The sequence below is a fragment of the Oryctolagus cuniculus genome, chromosome 12 (genome assembly GCF_051225735.1).
Source record: "Oryctolagus cuniculus isolate XC-2025 breed Fujian yellow rabbit chromosome 12, ASM5122573v1, whole genome shotgun sequence".
In the NCBI taxonomy this organism is placed as follows: domain Eukaryota; kingdom Metazoa; phylum Chordata; class Mammalia; order Lagomorpha; family Leporidae; genus Oryctolagus; species Oryctolagus cuniculus.
In genome coordinates, this window is record NC_142878.1 from 104,400,801 (window position 1) to 104,425,700 (window position 24,900).

At 54.1% G+C, this 24,900-nt stretch overlaps 1 protein-coding gene across 8 annotated transcripts in view; it reads right to left on the bottom strand.

Moving 5' to 3' along the window:
* ARNT2 (aryl hydrocarbon receptor nuclear translocator 2) overlaps positions 1-24,900 on the bottom strand; it is a 189,885-nt gene that overhangs the window by 128,427 nt on the left and 36,558 nt on the right. For 2 of the 8 annotated variants that reach the window (XM_089309526.1, XM_089309527.1), the window contains exons 1-3: positions 18,889-19,284; positions 10,131-10,195; positions 1,344-1,391 (exon numbers count right to left, since the gene is read on the bottom strand). In XM_089309526.1, the coding sequence (XP_089165652.1) occupies positions 1,344-1,391; positions 10,131-10,195; positions 18,889-19,023 (248 nt within the window). In that variant the 5' untranslated portion in view covers positions 19,024-19,284. Of the gene's footprint in view, positions 1-1,343; positions 1,392-10,080; positions 10,196-17,393; positions 17,768-18,888; positions 19,285-24,900 lie in introns of those variants that run through there. The other 6 variants (XM_051834290.3, XM_051834289.3, XM_051834292.3 and 3 more) reach the window with 5 other exon arrangements.

Below are 24,900 nucleotides of genomic sequence, written 5' to 3' on the forward strand. Positions count from 1 at the left end.
GCAGTGGGCTCTGGAATGTTGTCTCAAGGGGGACTGACACAGCAGAATCAAAGTGACTGCTTCTCCAAAAGGGGCCGCGGACGGCAGGAGAACCCCAGCACCCGTATTTCAGAGGTTCACGAACACAGGGACCCCTGCTCCTACAATGTAGCCTGAGAGATGGCTGGACATCCAGGCCGGGGAAGGAACAATGCACGCCTTTGTGGTGCAAACGCTCGTCTTGTGTTGATGCTAAACTCCAAAGCCATCAGCGAGCGAAATGCAGAGGAAGGGTCCCCTCTACGGCCACACCCCAAGCTGAAGCTGCAAGAAGGAAGGTGAGGGTCTCCCGCAGGGCAGTTTGCTGCGGATGTGGAGACTCTGGGAATCCCTGGAAAGTAGCAAGGTCAACGTCCTTGCCGGACCCGTGGGAAAGGGAGCTGGAGTTACAACCACAACCATGTCAGCTAAGAGCCGAAGGCACCGCAGCCATGGGAACCAGCAGCCCGGGGTGCGTCACTGGGCTCAGCGCTCCTTCTCAACGCTGCTGCAAACAATGGGGACCCTGGGGCGTCTCCACCGGTGGGGGTGTCCAGGAGAAAAGCCACTGTCACCTGCATCAAGGTTTCAAGTTCACCAAGCATCGCACGCGCGCGCGCACAAGGGCGGCTTGGAGGTCTGGCTGACGGGCAGGAATGTCAAGGCATGGAAAAGTGCACGCAGATGGGAATTTTGCTCAGAACGATGGAATTATCTGTGCTTGTACATCGCATTGCCAAAGTGCCTATCATACCTGAAGCAAAGCAAAAGCAAACAAAAGTCTCGAGGCTGGGTTTGTCTTATCTTTCATGCATGTCCCGGACAGATCGGTCCCAGCAGCTGTGATCTGGTTCCCTCTCTGCCTGGTGACAGCCCCACGCACAGAGCCCGGCTCCAGATGCTGCCACGTGGCCAGTGAGGGACACGGTCCTTAGAACACAAGCCAAGGTTTATAGCCTGCACTCGGGAACGGGGCCACCCATATGTCTCCTTATTTTCCACGGACGCAAAAAAAAAAAAAAAAGAAAGGACTTCTCTTACTCTCAACTGGAACTCTAGGTCTGTCTTTTCCAAAGGAATGCATTAAAGCTGGCAGGCACTGTTCAACTTCAAAAGCAAGTGGAGTTAAGAACTTGCTGCCGAATGTTCTGATAGTTGAGGCTGGGGCCAAGCTTGGCAGACGCAGGCACACGAGGAGGGCACGAGAGGGACAGAACCCAACCACGTCTTCTTCCCCAGCAAACGACAGGAAACCCCTCTACACCCCAGCACGGTGATTGCTGGCGGCTGTCCTCCTCAATCCTGGAAAAGTAAAATCAGCTTACCTTGAGAATTTACTGGGGCCTTCGCCATCTTCGTCGTCAAAGTCCATCCTGCAAAGGCAAGAGCACAGTGTGCATTGGTCACGGGTGGAACATTTTACCGGGAATGCGACCTGCTGGCACAAAGGGAGATTTAATCAACCAGGAGGATGTGCAGCTGTCCCAGGCTTTGGCTGTGCTCCAAGCAAGATCTCAGGGCCGGCGCCTGGGAAGCTGGCATCTCATCTGGGCGCTGGTTTGAGTCCCGACTGCTCCACTCCCTGCGCATGCACCTGGGGAAGCCACAGAGGATGGCCCACTACTCCCACGTGGGGGATGGCCCAAGTTCTCCCATGTGGGAGACTGCAATGGCGTTCCAGGCTCCTGGCTTCAGCCTGACCCAGCCCTGGCCAATGCAGCCATTGGGAAGTGAACCAACAGATGGAAGATCTCTCCCTCTCTCTCTCTGTCTCACCTTCTCTCTCTGTAACTCTGCCTTTCAAATAAATAAACAGAAAAGAAACCTTTTTTAAAAAGCAATCGAACAGGCTCAAGACAGGCGGGGGTCATGTGGGAGGTCTTCAGTACGAGGGCCACAGGGGACCGTCAGCAATGCCCGGGTCCCAGGTCAGCACGCTTGCTTCCCTCCAGCTTTGGGGATACCTGCTCCCCGGGCATCATTTCTTCCACACGGAGATGTCCCTTTTTTATTTTATGGTGTATTAACAGATACAGCAAGTTCAGGGCCAGTTCTATGGCGTAGCAAGTTAAGCCACTGCCTGTGCCAGTTTGAGTCCTGGCTGCTCCGCTTCCTATCCAGCTCTCTGCCAGCAGCCTGGGAAAAGCAGAAGATGGCCTGTTTGGGCCCCGCCCCCTACCTGGGAGACCCACATGAAGCTCCTGGCTCCTGGTTTTTTTTTGTTTTTTTTTTTTTTTTTTTTTTTGACAGGCAGAGTGGACAGTGAGAGAGAGAGACAGAGAGAAAGGTCTTCCTTTGCCGTTGGTTCACCCTCCAATGGCCGCCGCGGCCGGCACGCTGCGGCCGGCGCACCGCGCTGATCCGATGGCAGGAGCCAGGAGCCAGGTGCTTTTCCTGGTCTCCCATGGGGTGCAGGGCCCAAGCACCTGGGCCATCCTCCACTGCACTCCCTGGCCACAGCAGAGGGCTGGCCTGGAAGAGGGGCAACCGGGACAGAATCCAGCGCCCCGACCGGGACTAGAACCTGGTGTGCCAGCGCCGCTAGGCGGAGGATTAGCCTAGTGAGCCGCGGCGCCGGCCCTGGCTCCTGGTTTTGACCCAGCTCAGTCCTGGCCATTGCAGCCATCTGGGAAGTGAACCAGCTGATGGAGGATCTCTCACTCTCTGTGTGTCTGTCCTTCTCTGTCCATAACTCTGACTTTTTTTTTTTTTTTTTTGACAGGCAGAGTGGACAGTGAGAGAGAGAGACAGAGAGAAAGGTCTTCCTTTTTGCTGTTGGTTCACCCTCCAATGGCTGCCACGGCCGGCCCGCTGCGGCTGGCGCACCGCGCTGATCCGAAGCCAGGAGCCAGATGCTTCTCCTGGTCTCCCATGGGGTGCAGGGCCCAAGCACCTGGGCCATCCTCCACTGCACTCCCGGGCCACAGCAGAGAGCTGGCCTGGAAGAGGGGCAACCGGGACAGAATTGGGCGCCCCGACTGGGACTAGAACCCAGTGTGCCAGTGCTGCAGGTGGAGGATTAGCCTATTGAGCCGTGGTGCCGGACCATAACTCTGACTTTCAAAGTCAATATACATCAACCTTTTCTTTACAAAGAAGAAAGCACCAAGGCTTCTGAAAACAGGGCTTTGGGCGGGATACGGGGATTACAAGGAGCGAGGCGGCACCGCCACTCTGAGGCTTGAGAACCGGGCTGGTCTCTGTGAGCTTCAGTGGAAAAGGCACCGGAAGCCACGTCCCATGCAGTCCAGGCCAAACAGGGGCTGTGGATGCGGGAGCAGCCGTTTGGGGGTCTAAGCTACTCAATTCAGCCATCTGTTGAAACACACCAACGCACCAAGGATTCCCACTTTCCTGGGCCTCTCAGTACATACACAGAATCAGGCCTGCATGGTGACTGGCTTCACTGATATCCCAAACCCTCCAGCACCCCTGAGGATGCTGGGCAGGGGGAACTGGCTGGTAGCCAGCGCACCCAGGGTCTTGGGGATGGAAGTGAGAAAACACAAAGCTGGCTTGGCTCTCCTGGACAGCCAAGCTGCGTGGGGTGCACTGGATCTCAGAGTCCTATTCCTGAGTGATGCATGAGGCAGGGGCCTAGTGGGATCCAGGCAGAAGGGAGGCCGGCCTGCCAGGCAGCCCAGGTTGGAGAAATCCCTCATCTAAGCAGCTCAGTGCAAGGAGGGAGTGAGCACTCAGAGTCCACAGCTCAGAGGCCAGGGCTGTAGCCTCCAGTTCCACGGGCCATGCTCCAGTGGCTACCGGGTGACCCGCGGCAGGCCCAGAGTTCAGGAGCCGCCAAGCTGCAGCGGGAGAGCCATCATCTTTCCACAGTGCACTCAGGAGGCCCCACGGGAGGGAAATCACATTCTGCAGGCTTGGGGTAGCTTGAGGGGCCCAGGCGCTGGGATCAGATAAGGCAAAGGAAAGTTTTCTTCTCAAAAATAGCATCCATTGTCTGTTTGTGTTTTGTTCCACGCTCAGGGCAGCCAGAGTTCTGGGCATGGTTTAGCCCAGGGTCAAAGGGTCAGATCCCACACCAATTTGGGATCCTGGGTTCTCAGACACAAGGGTTAGCAACAGCTGAGAGTGAAAGGACCGGAGGAACCAGGTAAGCCAAGAAGATGACAGGGATGGCAACAGAAAGGTTTGTCGTGGAGAAAGCTGGTGGACAGGGGAAGCTCCGTGCAAACTCCACACGCTCGTCCCTCCGGGAGTCAGACAAGCACCTGCACAGGGCCGTCTGGAAAATCAGGCCGAGAGCAGCCTGGGCCCGCCTGACACCTGGGTGATGCCCGCCAAACACAGGGCGCCCAAATCTGCACAACCGCATAACCACACTGCCACCCAGTGTTCATTTTGGGAAGAGCGACTTTGCTGTCCACAGGGATGTAAGTTACTAAACACCCCCGAGCCGTCAGAAGCCTTTCAGTGTTAAGGAGGAGGAAAAACATGGCACTTTCAAAATTCCAAAGAATTCCTGCAAGCATCTCGCAAGACGTCAAGCAGGTGCGTGACCAGTTTTTTTTTTTTTAATTTTATTTATTTATTTGAGAGGAAGTTACAGAGAGGGAGAGACAGAAAGGTCTTCTATCCACCAGTTCACTCCCCAGATGGCCACAACGGCTGGAGCTGAGTCCATCTAGCCAGGAGCTTCTCCCGGGTCTCCCACACGGGTGCAGGGGCCTGGTACCTGGGCCATCTTCCACTGCTTTCCCAGGCCATAGCGAGAGCCGGATCGGAAGTGGAGCAGCCAGGACTTGAACCTGTGTCCATATGGGATTCCTGCGCCACAGCGGAGGCTTAGCCCACTACGCCACAGTGCCAGCCCAACCACATTATCTTTAAGGTCCCTTTAGCTCTACTTGACACAAGTGTGATCATCAGGTTCCTTTTTGAGAGATGTCACTCACGAGCCGGCCCTCGCTTCTCAGCCTGATCGATCTTCAGGGTGCTTAGGGTAGCACTGTCCTGTCTGGGACTCCTGGGGTTCCTGGGCCCTGGACTTCAGTGCAATAACTGCAGGAGTCACGGGCAAACAGGACAAGGGATCACTCCTAGCTTTAGCAGAGCCAGGTATGTTTTTACCAAAGCCGGTCTGCTCCTGATGGAGCAGATAAATGGGGCCATGAGCCATGGGGTTTAGGGTCCTGGCCTGGCTAGCAGTGGCTCGAGCAAGCTGAGGCGATCAGAAAGCAGTGGCCCTGCCCAACGCCCAGAGTTTTCTTAAGTCCAGGAAACCAGGATCCATCAAGAAAAAAAAAAATGAGGAACCGGGCACCTGTGCCTCCTAACTGGGCGATTGATGGCACGTGTGCAGCTGTCGGAGTTAGTGGCTTAGAAAAACTCAACGTGGAAGCGAACTCAAGAGGAAATCAGGACCCCCAACGATTGTTCAAATCCTCAGGATGGCTCATCCCTCCCCAAAACAGATTCTGGGCTTCGGCAGCTCAGAGCAAACTCTGATCGTCACGATGCTGCCACCTTGGGGTTTTCTGTCGCCACTGCAAGGTCTCCGCCTTAATACGACCTTGAGAAGCAATGCTGGTTTCTCCAGCTACAAAAAGTCCAAGTACATCATCTTCTGTCTCGTGTCTTTTGTGTGCCTTAATATACTGAAGCACCTGTATGCTGAGAGACCTCAAACGTGAATGCTAGGTGCTACTGACCTCGGTTTAAAGAACTCCTTGCAATGAGTGGATGCAATGAGTGGATGCAATGAGTCTTTAAGGGCTGAGCCGAAAAGGCACTTGCGCTCACTTTGCTGTCAACAAGACTGCACTCTTACAGGTGATAAAAAGACAAGACAGGGGCCCGTGTGGTGGCCCGGTGGGTAAAGCCACCCCCTCGGGCACCGGCATCCCACATGCGTGCCTGTTTCAGTCCTGGCTGCTCCACTTCCAACCCAGCTCCTCAATAATGCCCCTGGAGGCAGCAGTTGATGGCCCAAGCGCTTGGGCCCCTGTCATCCAGGTGGGAGACCCAGGTGGAGCTCCAGGTTCCTGGCTTTGGCTTGGCCCAGCCCCAGTCTTTGCATCCATTTGGGGAGTGAACCAGCAGATGGAAGATTCTCTCTCTCTCTCTCTCTCTCTCTCTCTCTCTCTCTCTCTCTCTTTCCCCGCCCTGTCTCTGTAACTCTGCCCTTCAAGTAAATAAATCTTTAAAAAGAAAAGCCAGGAGAGACACTTCTGAGCTTGCCCTTAGTTAACAGTGAGCAACACGAATCTCCCAGCAGTGATGATGTAACAGTGATGACGATGCATCATGGAACGTGAGGCATCAGACAGAATTCATGGGCGCCCTGAAAAGACAGGTGATCACGCCAGCAGGGCTGGGCTCACAGAGGCAGGCAAGGCCCTGGCCAGCCGGACGCTCCTGCCACCAAGACAGGAAGCCAGACACAGGGGTGCTGGACGATGCGCAGCCTTACAGGGTCTGGAGCAGCAAGGCTGGCACGCGAGGCTGACAGAGGGACATGCTCCAGCCGCCCACGGGGGTACGACACAGGGAGGTGCTTCCTGCTGGCCATGCACAGTTGGAATTGCATTCTCCATCATTGGCCTGTGGTAGAAGCCCAGTGTTGGACTCCCAGGCAGTAGGGAAGGACCGATGGATGTATGTTTCCTATAACCTCCACCTGCCATGCCCAGTGGGGCTTAGCTCTGGGGGCAGGCACAGAGCCTAACAAACCCCTATAGCTCGTTTCGAAGCCCCTCGCCAACATTATCACTGAGATCAGAGAAGCTACTACAAGGATGCAGGTTAAAGGGCAGGTGCCTGGCCTAGCAGCTGCACATCCTCGTCCTGCGCCAGAGTGAGTACCTGGATTCCTGTCCCAGCTCCGTTTCCAATTTCAGCTTCCTGCTAATGTGCACCCGGGGAGGCAGCAGGTGATGGCTCAAGGACTCACCCGGGAGACCTGGATGGAACTCCCAGCTCCTGGCTTTGGCCTGGCCCAGCCCCAACTGTTGCAGGCATTGGGGGAGTAAACCAGTAGATGGGCGATCTCTCTCATGTGTATGTCTGTCTGTCGGTCTGTCTCCGCCTCTCCAGTAAGTTAAATGTCACGTTTTAATGCATCACACAAGACCAGCTTCAGCTCATTCTTCACTTTAGAAAGACTCTGACACCACCCACTGCCAGGAGAGCCACAGCTCCCTAAGCTGCTGGCCACCCAAGGCCATCGGGGATGGGGGAAGACAGTGCAGCTTCCTGTCCCCCATGCTGGCCAGGCACGTGGCCAGAGGACAGGGGAGCCACCAGGGGTCAACCCTACGTGCTGTGAAGCACAAGCATGGGGTGGGGTCCTTGGCTGCGCTGATTTCCCTCTCCCTGTCTCTCTTCCTTTCCCACTCCTTGAGTCTCTCCGAGGGCGTGCCTCCCCCTGGTCCGGAGAGGACAAGGCAGAACAGGGGGAAAAGACAAGGACAGGCGCTTTGGGGGTGGTCACTGGGCCCTCTGTGGGGTCACCCATGGGGCCGCAGGCTTCCTGGTGACCAAGGCTGCATCAGGGCCTCCCGGGACCTCTCCTGAACGCCCAGGCTCCACTGTCAGCCAGCGTTACAGCTGCTATGGAGACTGCTCTGAGGAGCAGAGGCCTCCCTGGGACTTGGCCGAAGGAGCCGGGGTCGGGGGAGGGCGTAGACCCCAAAAACGAGGACGACAGTGGACAGGCCCCAGGAGGAGCCCGGGCTCACTGGGGTGCGTTGGCAGTGGCTGCTCATCCTCCTGGGTCTCGCGTGCCTCTTCCTGATGTTTTTCTCCCATGACTGGAAGTGGGAGTGAACTCTCTCAGCCCCTGGCCCCAAAGCCAGGCTGCGTGCATGGGACCCAGCGGGGTGAGAGGCGGCTGGGGACCACAGAGTTGGGACTGGGCCCCGGGGCCAAGTCATCAGCTCAGGGAGGAATCGGAAGCCAGGGTCTGCACCCCAGCTCAGCGCAGACCAAGGACGGAAGGAGCCCCAGCTGGCTCCAGCCCAGGCCCTGCAGGAGGTGGGGGCGGAAGGGCGGGAGCGTTGCTGACCCAGCCCATGCCCTCCTCACCATCCTGTGCTGCTAACAGACGTGGGCGAGCGTGGGGCTTTGTCGCCAGGGGCTGCCAGCTGGGGCACAGAACACTGAGAGCTCATCTTCAAAGGCCTGCAGTTGTAAACAGTCACTGGGTCGATGGGCTGACCGGGCATGCAGGCTGGGCCGGGCCGAGCGCCTGGTTAGCCAGCATGGCCGTGTCTGCAGGAAGCGACCCAGCAGCAGCCAGCAGGAGAGCGAGCTGCGTGTGTGGCACCACGGCGACCCCGCAACGGCTGCTGGGCCTTTATAAGACGCTCGCCAGTCTTTCAAACCTCAGCCTCCCCTCTCAAGGCTGCGCTCCACACACACAGCCGTCTTTCTCACCAGCTGAACTCCCCATGCTGCAGCCAGAACTCGGAGCAGGGGTCGGTCAGGACCCCACTTGGGACGTCCGGATCAGAGCGACTGGGGTCAAGTCCCAGCCTCCCGCTAACGTGCATCGTGGGAGGCAGGATCCTGATGGCTCAAGGATTTGGGTCCCTGCACCCACATGGGAGACCTGAATGGAAGTCCCTCCAGCTCCTGGCTTCTGCCAGGCCCGTCCCCGGCCATTGCAGGCATCTGGGGAGTGAACCATCACATGGAAGATCTGTGTGTGTGTATCTGTGTGTGTGTGTGTGAGAGAGAGAGAGAGAAATAAAGTGAGTCCTGGCTAGGACAATTTTTACTAATAAATAAATGAGTGGGCTGGTGCTGTGGCATAGTGGGTTAATGCCCCAGCCTACAGCACCAGTATCCTATATGGGTGCCGGTTCAAGTCCCGGCTGCTCCATTTCCAAACCAGCTCTTTGCTATGGCCTGGAAAAGCAGTAGAAGATGGCCCAAGTCCTTGGGCCCCTGTACCTGTGTGGGAGACCTGGAAGAAGCTCCTGTCTCCTGGCTTCGGATCAGCTCAGCTCTGGCCATTGTGGCCATTTGGGGAGTGAACCAGCAGATGGAAGACCTCTCTCTCTCTTTCCCTCTCTCTCTCTGTAACTCTGTCTTTCAAATAAATAAAACAAATATTTTATTAAATAAATAAATACATGGAATTATAATGCTGGGTGACACTCCAGCCCCTCTCCATCCCAGGCCCTGGTATACACCTGCACCCCTTCCACCGCCCCCTCTGAAGGTCACATGGACCGCTCAGGGTTAAAACGCTAGACCAGGTATACAGAGCTGCAGCCCTGTAGGCCTTGGGCTGCGGGGGGGTGGGGGGGGTGGGGGGGGTGGGTTCTGATGTAACCGCAGCCACACTCCTACGGATCAAGCATTGCTTCTGCTTCCTGAGAAGCCCTGGTGATCAAATGCTTCACCGAGAATAGAATGGAGCCAGAGGAGGAAGGGGGGCGAGGGGTGCGCTGAGTCTCACGTGCACGTGTGTTTTCCCCGCAGGATCCGTGAGTGGGTTTGGTTTTCAGTCCTGTGCACAGCTGCAGACATTGCACATCACAGCAGACGCGAGTTTTGGTTTCCTCTGCTCAGGAGGGAGGTGCTCCCTGCCCCATCAGAGACAGGACAGCCAACAGCACTAATTACCTCTCCTGGCAGGGCAGCCTAGAGTGCAAACTTTAGCCACTGCTTTTGGAAAGCATCCTGCTCATCACCCATGCAAGATGAAAGAGGAGCAGCCAAGGAGGGGAAGGAAGTGATGCGGGGCCCAGGGTGGACTCTTGCAGCCCTCAGGGGCTGGAGCAGCTCTGCCAAACCTGGCTTGGATACTCCCGGAGGTGAAGGGCCAGTCTCTCCCTGCAGAGCCGGGGCCCAGTAGGATCACAGAGCACACTCTCACCATGAGGAGGACAAGCAAGCACAAGTCCCCAGCTGGGCCCCCTGAAGCCCCAAACACTCCAAAGCAACTCCATTCAGAGATCTTGCAAAATCCAAATAGGATGCAAACGGCTGAGCTTTGATCCTGCAGGAGGGGGAGGAAATGTTCTTCTCCCAGGCCAAGAGCCTTGCTCAACAGTTAGAAAGCCCAGTTCCTGGACGCGCCACGGGGCTGCTTACCCGGAACGCCGCTTTCCTCCGCGGGCGGGCACGGCCCCTGCCATCCTCACCTGTCCAGAGGCCGCCACGGGGGCCACAGGCAACACCACCGATCCTGGGATGTCAGAAGCCATTTCTGGAATGCAGCACAGAGAAGAGGTGTTGTCAGGGCCAGGAGATCCCCAGGAAACAGGAGCAGCATGTGGCGGGGGGTGGGGGGCGGCCCCTCCGACTGGGCTCCCACAGGCTGCACTGTCCATCAACAGGACTCCCGTACTCAATGCTGGCAACAGTGGCTACAAAGACTCAGTGCAGTTTTAGCAGCTTCTGTAAGGGATGTCTGTGTCCTGGTCCTCCAGGCACAAGGAAGGCACAGAGCAGCCTGGGCTGCATGGCCAAGACCTGGGGTGGAGGTGGGGGTAAGGGGACCCATCACTGCTGGATGCACCCCGAGAGCCAGGGCCCTGCATCAGCCTTGCCCTGGGTGACAAGTTAAAGCATCCAAGCTGGCCCGACCCTCAGTCTGGACTCAGAACCCATGCGTCCTGGAGCCCTGCTGGCCCCTCTGGTCAAGAGCAGGATGGTGCGTCCAGAGCAGGTGAAAAGACCCACTCCAGGCGGCACCAGGAGCCAGGGACCACAGCAGACGGAGGCGCCCTGGCTCGCCATAGCCAAGCCTTTCCAGGAATGTACACTGATTTAAAGACCAAGAGGAGCAGTAGATGAAGAAACCCTTCCCGCAAGTCATGGCTAACATGTGGTATCTTACAAGCCAGACCCCCAAGATCACGGGCAGCATCTCGGAAACCACTCGGTTAAAAGGTTTCTGCTGTCCATCCCAGGGCAAGGTCAGTACTGGACATGGTGGTGTTCTTGGGAGTGACTTCCTCCCCGTTCGCTTTTCTGAGCTCAATTCTCACCCACCCACCGCAGAAGGGAAGCACCAGCCTACAGAGTATCTATTTCAATAAGACAAGTTCAAGGTCCATATGGAGACCTGGGCCCCCACTGATGAGAAGGGGCGCCTGGTGACGGGGGCGGTGCACCTGCTGCACTCGCTGACTTCCGGGGGTGGGGGTGGGGGAATCCAGACAGCCATGCGGCAGTCGACCCACATTTACAACCACGGACACTGTGCTTCAGAAACACGATCAAAGTCCAACTCGAGCCATTACACTCACAACTCTTGAAGAACTCTTCTAATAAACAAAATCTTGACTCAGCCGCCTCGCTGTGCTCGTTCGACTTTGAGAACTATTACAGATTTTTGTTTTGTTTGTTTAACCAATGTGCAAATTGAAAAGTACTCCGGAGGGGAGGGAGGAATGCCTTCTTCAAAGCGACTGTCTCCTCTTTCATAAGCATTGTACGGGCTTGCAGTAGCTAAGCCATGCGAATGGCAATGATCCAACCACCTTATTGCCTGCCTACTTCTGATAAGAAAGCTACTTTCTTCTTTTGAAACATGTCCACGTTAAGTCCCCAAATTGAAGGGCATGATTGTTGCTGCAGCAAACACAGCTGAAAATAAAAAGTCACTGCTTATTAAAATAAGTTCCATAGAACAGGAGTCCTGGAAGGTTCTCTAGGGGAGGAAGCCCTAAGGTGAAACAAGTCAGGAAAAGCTGTGAGTTTAATCCCTTGCTTAGAGATTCCAACGGTCATGAAAACACACCGAGGAGTCGTGAGGGAAGGAGCTTTTTTAACTCTGCTTCTCTCTGCATGTCATAAACGTCCCTCGTGGTGCAAAACTCTCCAAGTGTATTAGCTGCTCAGCTCGTGTCCCACCCACACTCTGCAGTTTAAAGCCAGCTGCCTCCCTCTCGCCTCTGAGTTGAGGAAACTCCGAGCTGGAAGAGATTTTGACTGAGTTGAGTTTGCAAAAGCTAGAAGGGTTCGTCCCTTCCCTGTCCCAACTACCTTCCTGCTCAGCGTGGGAGTGGGTGAGGCGGGAGTATGCTAGGTGAATGACACTCGTGGATCTAATCTCGCGAGAACACAAAAATGCCTGTTGTGCCGCGATACCAGTAGCACAGCCTTGAGTGCCCCACGGAAGGATGAGGACCACCGAAATCCAGCCCATTCTCAGACAGAGCCGGGGAGCCACGCGAAGGCAGTGAAGGCGGATCACACGGGCGCCCCCAGTGGGCCAGGGCCTGGGGCAGACCAGAAGCAGACCCATCTGCTCAGCCTCCCAGCCAAAGGGCCACCCTCCTGAGCGCAGGCACACCCTGCCTGTACCAGGTCGCGCTGGGCACCCTCGGGCCCTCCATGCATTGTGCACGATACCACGTGTGGTCGACAGGTTGGCTCAGGTGGGCTCTCCCATGGAGAAGTCTCACACGTGTCAGTCAGGCATCACGCTCAGAGAGAACTCAATCATGCCTGTGCCAGGCATCCAGTGCCCCAAGGGGCACAGCAAGAGGGGCGGCTGGACTGAACACACGAACACACCACACAACCTAAAAACGAGAGGTGCACACGGGTCCCCAGCTAACAGAGGCAGGGGTTTGCCCTCCCCAAAACTGTCCCAGATTATTTCTTAGGGACGTCTGACTCCTTCCAGTTCTGGCTCTCCTCTGCTGACTTGCATTTGCCTGCCTCGTACTCATTCCTCTACAGAGACCCTGGGGCAACTTCCTTACCCAGATCACTTCTTTCTTGTAATAAAGAAATGAGAGCGTTGCCGTGTTTCCTGAAAACCTAACATTTCCCCCAATCTCTTGCCTTTTTCATACCTTAAGATTCTGTCCAGTACTACAGGAGGTTTTAATAAGTTAGAGTTGAGACAAGATCAATGATCCCAACACCATTGATCCAGAAGTCCCCTCCTTTCCCCCATAAGATTTTTTGTTGCTGCTTCCTCTACCTGATTTTTTTCTTAGTTCTAGAATATCTATTTATTTTAAAAATACTTATTTATTTGGACGGCAGAGTGAGAAAAAGAGGGAGAGACAGAGAGAGATCGCCCATCCACTGGATCACTCCCTGATGGCTGCAACAGCCAGAGTCTCCCACATGGGTGCAGGGGCTCAAGAACTTGGCCCATCCTCTGCTGCTTTCCCAGGTGCGTGAGCAGGGAGCTGGACAGGAAGTGGAGCCGCCCTGCACACAGCCCCATCTAGGATGCCTATGTCTTTGTCAAGTGTCTGGTCATCTGTATTTGCTCTAGCATTGTACTTTATGACATATTTGGTGACGTACGTTTCTCTGAGTACTTACTTTCCAGGATTCCCCTTTTTTTTTTTTTTTTTTTTTGGTTTATTATGCCGCTTAGATATTTGACTTAATTTAAGAGGCAAAATTTAATACAAAACTTATTTAAGGAAGGGACATCTCATTTTATCAAATGCCAGTTTGGTGATTCAAAGAAGATTCTAGATACCAAGTAAACACATGGAAGATGCAAGAATGAACTAAAACTCACTTTAAAAGTTCAGCAGATGGGGCGGGCGCTGTGGCCCAGCAGGTAAAGCCTCCACCTGCAATGCCGGCATTCCATATGGGTGCCGGTTCAAGTCCCAGCTGCTCCACTTCCCATCCAGCTCTCTGCTATGGCCTGGGAAAGCAGTAGAAGATGGTCCAAGTCTTTGGGCCCCTGCACCCACGTGGGAGACCTGGAAGAAACTCCTGGCTCCTGGCTTCGGATCAGTGCAGCTCCAGCCATCGCGGCCAACTGGGGAGTGAACCAGTGGATGGAAGACCTCTCTCTCTCTCCCTCTCTCCCTCTCTCTCTCTCTCTATCTCCTCTCTCTCTGTATAACTCTGACTTTCAAATAAATAAATAAGTCTTTAAAAAAAAAGTTCAGTGGAAGCAGGTGTCTGGCCTGGCACTGAAGCTGTAGTCTGGGAAGGCCACAGCCCACATCTGGGCGCCTGGATTTGAGTCCTGGTTCTGCTGGGAGCTGACAGCACAAATACTAGGGCCCTGGGTTAAATTCCCAGCTCCCGGCTGTGACCAGCTGTAGCGTGCATTTAGGGGAGAGAACCAGTGAAAAGGAGATCTCTCTCTCTCTCTCTTTCACTCTGCCTTTCAGATAAATCATAAAATACTAGAAGTTAGTGCTTTCTCTAACATTGGCTTTTTGGTGCTACTGTTAATAAATTCAAAGGAAGTAAAACACTCATCTCTCTCCTGAGCACGCTACGTCTGCTCTCCGTATTCCTGGGAAAATTACCCACCTGCTTCCCAAAGCTGGCGACTCCTCTCTCTGACTCAGGTCCTGGGACACCCACCTGAGCAAGGTGGCCAGAGAGGACCACCGGCCAGGCCAGAGGGGAGAGTCCCAGAGCCGGGGCCAGGTATCAGCGGGAGCAGAGGGAGCTAACTGTGCGGGAATCCTCACGCTGCCAATTCGTCGCAGGGTTCCTGAGTCCCACTCGAAGCAGGGACAGGAGGAACCTGAGCATCACATCGTGGAGGGCGGGGATCACACCCTGACACCTGCGCAGGGACTGCCACGCTCCACACACACAACTACAGCCATGCTGGAAGGCCACTCAGCGATATCTCCAGGAGACATTAAAATATCTGGGCCTTCAGCAGGATCTGAGAAAGTGTGTGTGTGTGTGTGTGTGTGTGTGTATAAATGCATGGAGGTAGAATTAAAATATTAAGTTTACTTTGGTGCAAAAAAATTGAAATTCATGCATGTTTTATAATGCACCTTGTCAATGAACTTTCAAAGACCCCTTGCATGCATGGATTTCAAATTTCAATTTTTTGCATCAACATAAAATTACCCATTAATTACATTTTCCATGAACTTTCTGAGGCAAGCTCACACTTGTGTGCACAGGGCAGAGAGAAACCCCCTGATGAGCTACACGTGCACGTTTCTGTGGCAGGACGTGGAGGTGGGTTTTATTTTCTCCCTACAGCTTTTTTTTTTTTAATTTTCTAGGTTTCTTTCTTTTTTTTTCTAACCCAACGAACATGTGTTAACTTAACGCTAACTTAATGATATGTTGATTGAACGATCACAGGTAGAATAACAACTACTTCTAAGGAGTTTCCTGTGGAAGGCACCGTAGAGAGAACAACGCTGGAGAGCAGAGGCAGCTCTCAACAGCAAGAGCACCAGCCCCAGAAGAGACGGACGTAGGAAAGGGAGAATGTGGGGTCAGCAAGGTGCTACAGCGGGTTAAGCCACCGTCTGCACCGCCGGCATCTGATATGGAGCCCCGGCTGCTCCGCTTCCGAGGCAGCTCCCTGCTAATGCACCTGGGCAGGCAGCAGATGGTGGCCCAAGTGCTGGGGGCCCCTGCATCCACGTGGAAGACCTGGAAGAAGCTCTTACTTCCTGGCTTCAGCTTGGCCCAGCCCTGGGCAGCCATCTGGGGAGTGAACCAGAGGATGCAAAATTCCTCTCTCTCTCTCTCTCTCTCTCTCTCTCTTTCTCTATCTCTATCTCTTTCCACATTCCCATAACTGACTTTCAAATAACTAAATAATATGCATATTTGAACAATTTTTTAAAATCTTGGTAAGATTTTGGGTGAACTAAGATTGAAATCACACTGCACCACCCTCTACATGTGTTTTACTGCCCACTACACGGTAGGCACGAAGTCATTCCACCTTACCCACCGGGGAAGGCTGGGCAGGGCCAGGCCAGGGCTACACACAGGAGGGCCCTCGCCCCCCCCAGCCCCACCCCCAGCCCCACCCAGGGAGCAGGGCTGCGCAGCCTGCGTGTGCCCAGAGCCAGCGTGTGCACGGGGCTGCTCATCACACACCCAGCTGCCAACGCTCTCCCCGCCTCTGTCTCAGTGTGGACCACAGCTGGGTAGCTGGGCTTCGGCTTCTGTGTCTCCAGAGTGCAGGAGACAGGGAGCAGGAAGGGCGTGCACGGGAAAGAACCCCTGCTCATGCCCAGGACTGCCCCACAGGAGGGGCTCCTCGTGGGCCCTCTGCACCAGCACCGCCTTTATGCAGGGACCGGTCCTCAAGGCACAAGCAAGCCCCAGACCTCAGCCAGGGGCTCCGGCCAGGCCCCAAGCCCACCCTGGGGCAGAGCTGACGCTGAGCTGTTGGCTCCTGCCTCACCCCTCTCTTCCCAGGGCCACACACACACACACACGTCATGAACATACACCATACACAACATATATACACATACCAAATATGAAATCATACACCACATACATACAACACAAACATGCATTGCACACACACAACACATACTACATGCATCACACACACTGTACATACACATCACACACACCATGTACCTATGCACACCAGATACATATACGTGTCAAACCCATTGCACATACCACACATAAACACACACCAGACATTACACACACCATAGATACCACAGGCATACGTAACACACAGCACATATACTTCATACACACACATCACATGTACACACACACACGGTGGCTGTTTCTCTCTGGTGAAACACACACCATCACCCCAGCAGGAGCTGCTCCTTACAGGGAGGGGCGCACCTGCTCCAGCCCCAGCCCCGGGCCCCACGGCCCCACGCAGCCTTCAGGGCCAGCGATGGAAGCCAGGGCCCCGGGTGAATCATCCAGCCCCTGTGGCTCCCAGGGTCGCAGCAGAGATGTGAGTCACAGTGGGGACCCTAATCGTGAGTACCCACGCCCTGGTGAGGCTGCCGTCCACAGAGAGGCCAGGCGCCTGGGGCAGCACACACATGTGCACACACACACATGCAGTGACAGCAACAGCACCCGGTCACAATTCCTGCCAACTCTGAGAACAGATGCAGAACTTCCCAACCACAGGGAGACGTCCGGGATGGCGGCACCGGGCCGCTCCCCTGCTCCCCTCACCACCTCCTCCCTGCCGGCCCTCTGTGTCCCCAGTGCCCCCTCCCAGGCCTGGAGCCCCTCTCCCAGATCTCAGGGTGTCCCCTGCAGGCTCCCCTCTTCTTCCACGCTCCCCAGGCACCAGCACCCCCATTGGCTGATGACTCCCAGATCTGCTCACCAAGTTCTGCTGTCACCTCCCCTCTGGGAGAGCTCTGGCCTGCCTCGGGACCCCTACTCAGTCTTCCAGCACCCACCCAGACCCTCCCAATTGTTCCCCCACTGGGCAGCCAGATCTGACCAGGTCGGCTGGCAGTGCCCAGCCATGCTCGGCCAGTTCTGCTGCCCCGTTCTCCAGCTCCAGCCACACCTTATACCCCCCCCCACCTCAGGGCCTTTGCACGTGCTACGCCTTTTTGCCACAAGGCCCTTCTCCCTTCTCTTCTAGTTCTTGCCAGCCATTTAGATTCCGCCCAAACATCGATTCTCAAGGCAGCTCGTCCCCACCGCGGCCCTCCCCTGCTCAGCCTGGTGAGTCATCCCCAATGTACCTGCTCTTCTCGTGTGCACAGACGAAGGTCACAGCTGCCAGGTGAGACACGGCGGGACCGAAGGGGACGGCCACAGCGACGGTGCTCGAGAGACAAGGGATGATGTCACCGTCTCAAAATACTAGTGCTGGTGTCAGAACCCAAACAGGGAGGACGGCAAACAGCCTTGGTCACCTGGTCCTCCCACACTGCACAGGGCAAAAAAAAATCCCGGACGGAGGGGCCGATCGCCTATCTACACCCACAGCCGCACACGGGGGCCTCTCGGCAAGAAGAGGGAGAGCATCCCTCCTCCTTCCATCCGCACAAGCAGCAGGGGTCTGGCGCCATCGCTCCTGACTCGGTTTCCCCTCCTATCCCCTCCAGCACATGCCCTCCTTAGGCAGGGGCTGCTGTAAGAACACCGTGCTTGTTTTTGAGTGTGTGGTGCCCAGGGGGCTATGCTAGGAGCTGAACAATCGTCAGAGCTGGAAGGACCCAACCCGAGAGGTGGAGGATGGAGACACGTGGCCGGGTGACTCCACATGGAGAGCCGCGTGCTATGAGACGCACTGGACACCGCATTGTGGGGATGACTGGGAAGACCCAGGAGGGCTTCCTGGAGGAGGCCACACCTGTGCTCCCCTGGCAGTGGGCTGCAGAAATGCCAGGGGCAGAATGAAGCGCCTTAAGGATGCCTTTCCCTGAACGCTTCCCTGTTCACTTCCTGTCACTGAAGAGTTCTGACCTTTCACCCCACCCCCACCCCCGGCCACTCCCCGCAGATCGGGAGTCACAGCCTCACCTCATTTGCAACCCTCTCGTGTAGATCCTGGCACAGGGCCCCCGATCATAACTAACATCAAATGCACAGACAGAAATGCGTTCGGAGCAGCCCAGCCCCAGATGCAAACATGTGCCGGTGGAAGCTGTGACTTCCATCCCATTCAGGGACAGGGCGTGACCGTCTGACCTTAGACAAAGTTGCCAGCAGGTTCTGAGCTCATTTTAGAATCGGCACCAGCTAAGGATTTTGCAAGCTTCCTGCAAACACAGAAAATGTATCCATCTTCGGATGCCTCACCCCGCTACAGACTTTCAGATTGCAAACGCAGACATATTGTATAGAATTCCAATAACACGGCGGAGCCAAGTGCAATTCCAGGGGGAAATGGGAGAGTTTGAGAGAATACAGATGAAAGGCACGGGAAAGAACGGGAAAACGACGTTTTGTTCTCCCCGGTATTCCCTGGGAACCCAAATAAGAAAAAAAATAATCCCTGATCTTCGTTCTCATCGGGAAAACAACGAACGGCTCGCAAACTTCCCCAACAACGTGCAATGGTTTGATGCTCATTCAAATAAATAAATAGGGAGCCAAAAGGCTCGCTCTCTCCCGGTGGGTGCCTGGGGGTGAGGGGAGGCAGCTGAGCCGCTCAGAAAGAACTCTTCTCAACGTTCACCCTCTCCCGGAACAACTGTCTCCGCAGAAGCACATCATATATCACAACCCTACCTTTTCCGAGGGATTACACAAAGATCTTTCTTCTGTGGCCGACACCTTCTTAGAATCCGCTCCCCGTGCAGACGAAATGTCAGGAACCTCTGGGAGGAAGCGAAGTGCATCTGTATTCTGCTCAGAAAATGTCATCACAGATCTGTTTACCTTAACCGTGGACCATGATTCAGCTGTGACAACTGTCTTGCATACTGATCCACTTATTTGCAGCAGAAAAAAAAAAAAAAAAATTCCCAGTGTTAACTGCTTAGGTTCTGAAAAACCGGTTGCTTGGATTTCTCGTGCGACCGTGCCAAGCACACATTTGGAATATCTACATTGTTACCCAAACAGCATCCAAGGAAGCATGTTTCTCTGAGTGCAATGAAGGAGGAGAGTTCTTCTCGCTTCTGGATGGAAGACAGGGGCACGCACACACACGCACACGCACGATTCCCAAAGGCCCTCTCCCCCAGGGAGATATTTTAGTACAACACACGGAAAAAAACCACACGACTGGGACGCAGGGGACTCTAAGTGCAGGGTCTTTGCCCTGTGATCCTGAGACGTCTCCGGCCGACAGCAGGGCTGGGCTCAGAGCATCTTGATCAGGCAGCAGGTGACAGAAACAGGCCCGGCCAAGGAGAAAAAGGCCAGGTCCTGCCTCCCTCAGTCTGCGCACGGAGTCCTGGCCACCTGCCTGGGCCGCTCCTAGCATTAAGGGACAGGAGCCAGTCCCAAGGCAGCCTGGGATCATGTCGCCCAGCTAGCAGTGGTGGTGCAGGCAGAACCCCAGCCCCCCAGGGCCCCACTGGGCACTGTGCTGTGACCCGGGCAACCAATGTGGAGTCAGCACCCCTGCTCCCACTGGCGTCTGGGCCCGTGTCCTGCGGCTCCTGTGCCACCTGCTGGCTGCAGGCCCAGGGTCTCTGTCCCGGGCTTTCTAAAAAGGTAAACAGCAGAGACTCAGCAACCACCCATCCCAGCAGACAAAAGTACAGTCCAGGCTGTTTCTGGAGCAAGACAGCAAGGGGAGGCCCACACTCTACCTGGCCCTCTCTGGGAGACAGGTCTGACCGGGGGGGACCCCCCTTCACCCACTGTGAGCGGTCTCGTGCCTGGTTCACACCTAACAGCCTTGCACCGCCATGCAGAAGACAAGCACACACCTGTGTTGGACAGCTGGCTGCCCGGTGGACAGACTGCCCCAGGAAGGACTCAGAAGGGGCCTGGGGGAAAAATCCAGGCTGGGGTCTGAGTTTAGCCATGAGGAGCTCAGTGAGGCAGGACAGAGCTCTCTGGAGAAAGTGCAAGGTATGAGATGCTGGCGGGAAGGGCGCGAGGTGGGGTCTGAGCTCTGGGTTGCCACAGTTCAAGATACAAGAAAGCCGTGGGTAGGCGTATGACATAGTAGTTAAGATGCCACTTGGGACACGCGCAACCCTTGGCTGAGTCCTGGATTTGATTCTCAGCTCCACTCCTGATTCTGCCCCCCTGTTACCGTGCACCCTGGGAGGCAGCAGGGGACGGCTCAAATGGTTGGGTCCCTGCTATTCATGTGGGAGCCCAAGATTGTGTTCCTGGCTTCAGCTTGCTCCAGCCCAGGCTGTCATGGGCATTTTGGGGAATGAACCAGCCTATGGAAATCTCTCTCTAATAAATTAAATCAATTATATATATACATACATATACATATATGTATATACATGGAAAAGGGCCGTAGGATGGTGAAAGTTCAAATGTGACATTGAGGAGAACGAAAGACGCCCCTGAAAGACGTCCCTGAGGCAGAGGAGCCTGACACCGTCTCCAGTGCTTGCGGGGTCTTCCTGCACGGAAGCGAGAAGCCCAGGTCTCTATGACCAGAGCTGGCGGCTGCAGGGGGCAGAGGCTTCTTCTGATGGTTTCAGATATGAAAGGGGAGGGGACAAGGACTGACCCGGATGCACGCTGACCGTCCACTCACAGCTTGAAGTGGAAATCAAGTGAACTAACATGTCTGACATCAAGAGAACATTTGATTAATGTTGAATCAAAGAAAAACTGCTCAGCCATTAAATGTCACTCTTTCAAAGACTGATCCTATAGGAGCATCTAGGGACATGGAGAAGTTATGAGACAGAAAGTCTTTTACGAGCACATTGGCTGGGGAGCAGCCCAGGCTCAGCTTCAGCCACACCATCTACCCAATCTTATGCTTGGCCTCAGCTTCTGAACAAACGCCTTGGCCTTCGAAAGGATAATGAGTCCAATACCTATTTCAGGATCATTTCTGAGGTCCTGGAACTTGTACCTGATCAGTGATCATGAGCTACGTCAGTCAGGACCACAGCTGCACCTACAGGCTAACACCAGTGCTGTGTGCAAGGTGTACCACAGACACCTGCTGCCGTTCACGTCTGAACGTTCACTTTCAATGGTAAATACACCTTCTCGCTGCACTTAGATGCCAAATCTTATCTGTACATTTCAATTCTCCCGGTCAGATGCTTTATAAACTTACACGAATTATTACAAGAGTGAAATATGCAACAACTTAGGATCATACGGTAAACACTTTTTTTATTATTATTATTTGACAAAGTTATAGACAGAGAGAAAGGTCCTCCCTCCGCTGGTTCACTCCCCAGTGGCCACCACAGCCGGCACTGTGCTGATCCGAAGCCAGGAGCCAGAAGCTTCCTCCTGGTCTCCCATGCGGTGCAGGGCCCAAGCACTTGGGCCATCCTCCACTGCCTTCCCGGGCCACAGCAGAGAGCTGGACTGGAAGAAGAGCAGCCAGGACTAGAGCCCGGCACCCATATGGGATGCCAGCACTGCAGGAGGAAGATTAACCAAGTAAGCCATGGTGCCGGCCCCAAACACGATTAATTTTATGTGCAAAACCAATTAGTAAGAACTTTAGCAAATAAATGTAAAAGAAAATGGGAAAATAATACAAATATTAAGAGAACAGACAGATTAGCTTGCTGCTTTTACAAAACCTATTATATTCCTTCGAGCCAAGATGTGTTGAGCTCCACGAAAAATTACACAAAGCAGAATGAGAGATGCTTAGAGTAGATCACAGTTCATATCTTTGTGGGATTATTTGGAATACTGGCCTTCATAACAATAAACAACGTTTAAGACTTAAAGTTTTAAAAATTTATTTCTGTTTAACCCATGTATCTTTATTTTTTAAATATGTACTTGTTTATTAGAAAGGCAGAGTTATGCAGAGAGAGGGAGACAGACAGTTAGAGGTACTCCATTTGCTGGTTCACTCCCCAAATGGCTGCAAGAGCCAAAGCAGGGCCAGGCCAAAACAAGGAGCTAAGAACTTCTTCCAGGTCTCCCACGTGGGTGCAGGGGCCCAAGCACTTGGGCCACCGTCCACTGCTTTCCCAGTCACATTAGCAGGAGCTGGACTGGAAATGGAGCAGCCAAGACTCGAACCGGGACCCATTTGAGATGCCAGTGTCGCAGGCATAGGCTCAGCTGGCTGGGCCACAGCATCGGCCCCATTCATATTTCAAGGAAAAGTCTTACTTGGAAGCTTTCCTATCTTTACAAGGATAAGGTAATAGTCAGCTTTGTCAATATGCTACTTCAAAAATGCACAAGGAGTCAAAACTCCAACACTCCCCTGTAACTGACAGTAAATCAAGTCCGCGCAGAGAGAAGAAGACAGAAGACCTGCCAGGGAAGCAGGAGGCATCCCAGCATCTCATTTACCCTCCAAACTGAGTCTCCAGCGAATGTCTGCTTAGCCTTGATGATACCACGGTGTGACTCCCCTTCCCCTGTCCTAGCTCTGCCCAACAACACCCAACCCTGTCTCCCCTCCCTCGTCCTGCCTTGGGCTCCATATGGGGTTTGGTCCTGCCTTGGGCTCCATATGGGGTTTGGCCTGCACCTCCCCAAGTTTCTCAACCACTGAGAAACTGGGGGAGGGAACCTCCTCATGTCAGAAGCTGAATGTCTGACGCAGGTGCCCACTCCCACCTGCTGGTCACCCCGTCATGACCGGGTAGCAGGAAACGCCCCGCTTTCTGCTTCCTTCACGTTTCTGAGTCCATCCTTTGGTGGGCAGGTGGTCTCAGGTGGGCTCATGTCCCAGCCCAGGACCCACATAAGTCATGAAGCAAACACGGCCGCCAGATGGCTGGTCATCTGGGGAACGTGGGAGATCAGAGAACATCACTGCCTAATTTAGACTCCTCAAACTACCTAGCAACTGGGCCTCCCACACACTCCCCTCAATCCCCAAGACGGCAGCACTGTGATGCGAACCTGGCTGCAGACAGCACCATCATGCCACGACCCGGCACCTGCTGGGAGCGCACCCCTGCTTTTCCCAGGCAAGACAAGCTCCCGAGGGTGGGGAGCTGTGTCTCTTCCACCTCATTGTGCAGTCGCCACACCCGTCCATGATGATCCTGTATCACAGATATCTGCATCCGTTTCACCTGCCTTAACCTGAGCTCCTCACTTCTTCCTGGTCTGAAGTCTGACTTCCTACCATGTTTGAAACTAAGTGGATCCCCTGGCAGTGGGCTCCCGTGAGAGTGGAAAGGTGCCCAGGTGCCCAAGCAAATGAGGGGCACAGTGGACCCCAGTGGTCCCAGCTGTCCAGCTGGAGCTCAGGATCCAAGCCTGACCTCTCAGGAGCAGCATGCGGGAAAACAAAGGCAGCCTCGGGCAGCCCCACCCTCCATCCACCCTGCACCACAATTCCAGAGAAAAAACTCATGGAAAATTTCCACGGATGTCATTTGCCCATACTGCCAAAAGTTCTTGGAGAAACAGAATTCTAAGTTTATTTTGGTGCCAAGAACTTTTTGAAACCCACACAGAGTCTTCTCACAGCAGGCATCGTTCGTGAACTTGTTTAAAGACCCCTGCATCCTTTTCACCTGCCTCAAGTTCTTCCTGTACTTAAGTCTGACTTCCTCCTCGGTGCCACGCCCCTTTCCCTGCCACTCACTGCCCTCAGCATCTCTGTGTCCTCTCTCCTCCCTCGCCCGTGCTTCCTTCCTCTTCATCCTTCACTCCTTGTCTCACTTTCCGCTCCCATTACCCCTCCCCATCACCCAAGGCAACACCTCCCACCCCAAGACAAAAGTCACAAATGAGCACACACTCCCCCATCTCCTCTCTCTCTCTCTCTCTCTCTCTCTCTCTCTGGGGCACCCTCCTCTCAGGCTCGTGGATTTTGCTCGTGGTTTCAAGTTTTCAGGCGTGGCCACAAGCCAGCGCCCGACTCCACATCCAGACACTGCCAATGAGGTACACTTTGCAGGAGAAAATATGTTAGGGAAAGCCAAATTTCAAGTCATCCTAACACCCAAAATATCTTGCAGTCCATGCACAGTGCTTCCATCACATGCATTTTCCATCAACCTTTGGAAGACCCCTGTATGCGCGACTTGCAAGCCAAGGGAATCTTCGTATTGACTGGAGAAAGAGGAACACCTCTTGTTGCGGAAATCTGGTAAAACCGCAGCAGATTGGTAACTCGTCCTTTGAGGATGCTCTTTCTAGGAAATTTCTTTTTTAAAAGGGAAAATGACATGGGAGTGCATCCCCTGTTTACAGAACAAATATTAAGGAAATCGCACATGCTTTCACAGAAATAAAATCCCTTCTAAGAAGTATGATGAAACAAAGTTGTCTCCTTGATGAATGTATTCATCAATCATCCTTCATTCAACAAAAACATTTAGTGTTAAATTTTAAGTGCTGAATTGCCCAACAATTATAATATATGCAAGAGTAAAAATGTTTACATGAAAAGCATTAATTTTTTTTCAGTGTGGTTAAGGTAATTTTATGCCATGAGGGTATTGAAAAAGTTCATGGAAATGGAATTAAAAATAAAGTGTAAGTGCCAGTGTAGCAAAGCTGGAATCCTGGCTGCTCTATTTCTGATCCAGATCCCTGCTGATGCACTTAAAAAAGCAATTAAAGGGCCGGCGCCGCGGCTCACTAGGCTAATCCTCCGCCTAGCGGCGCCGGCACCCCGGGTTCTAGTCCCGGTCAGGGCGC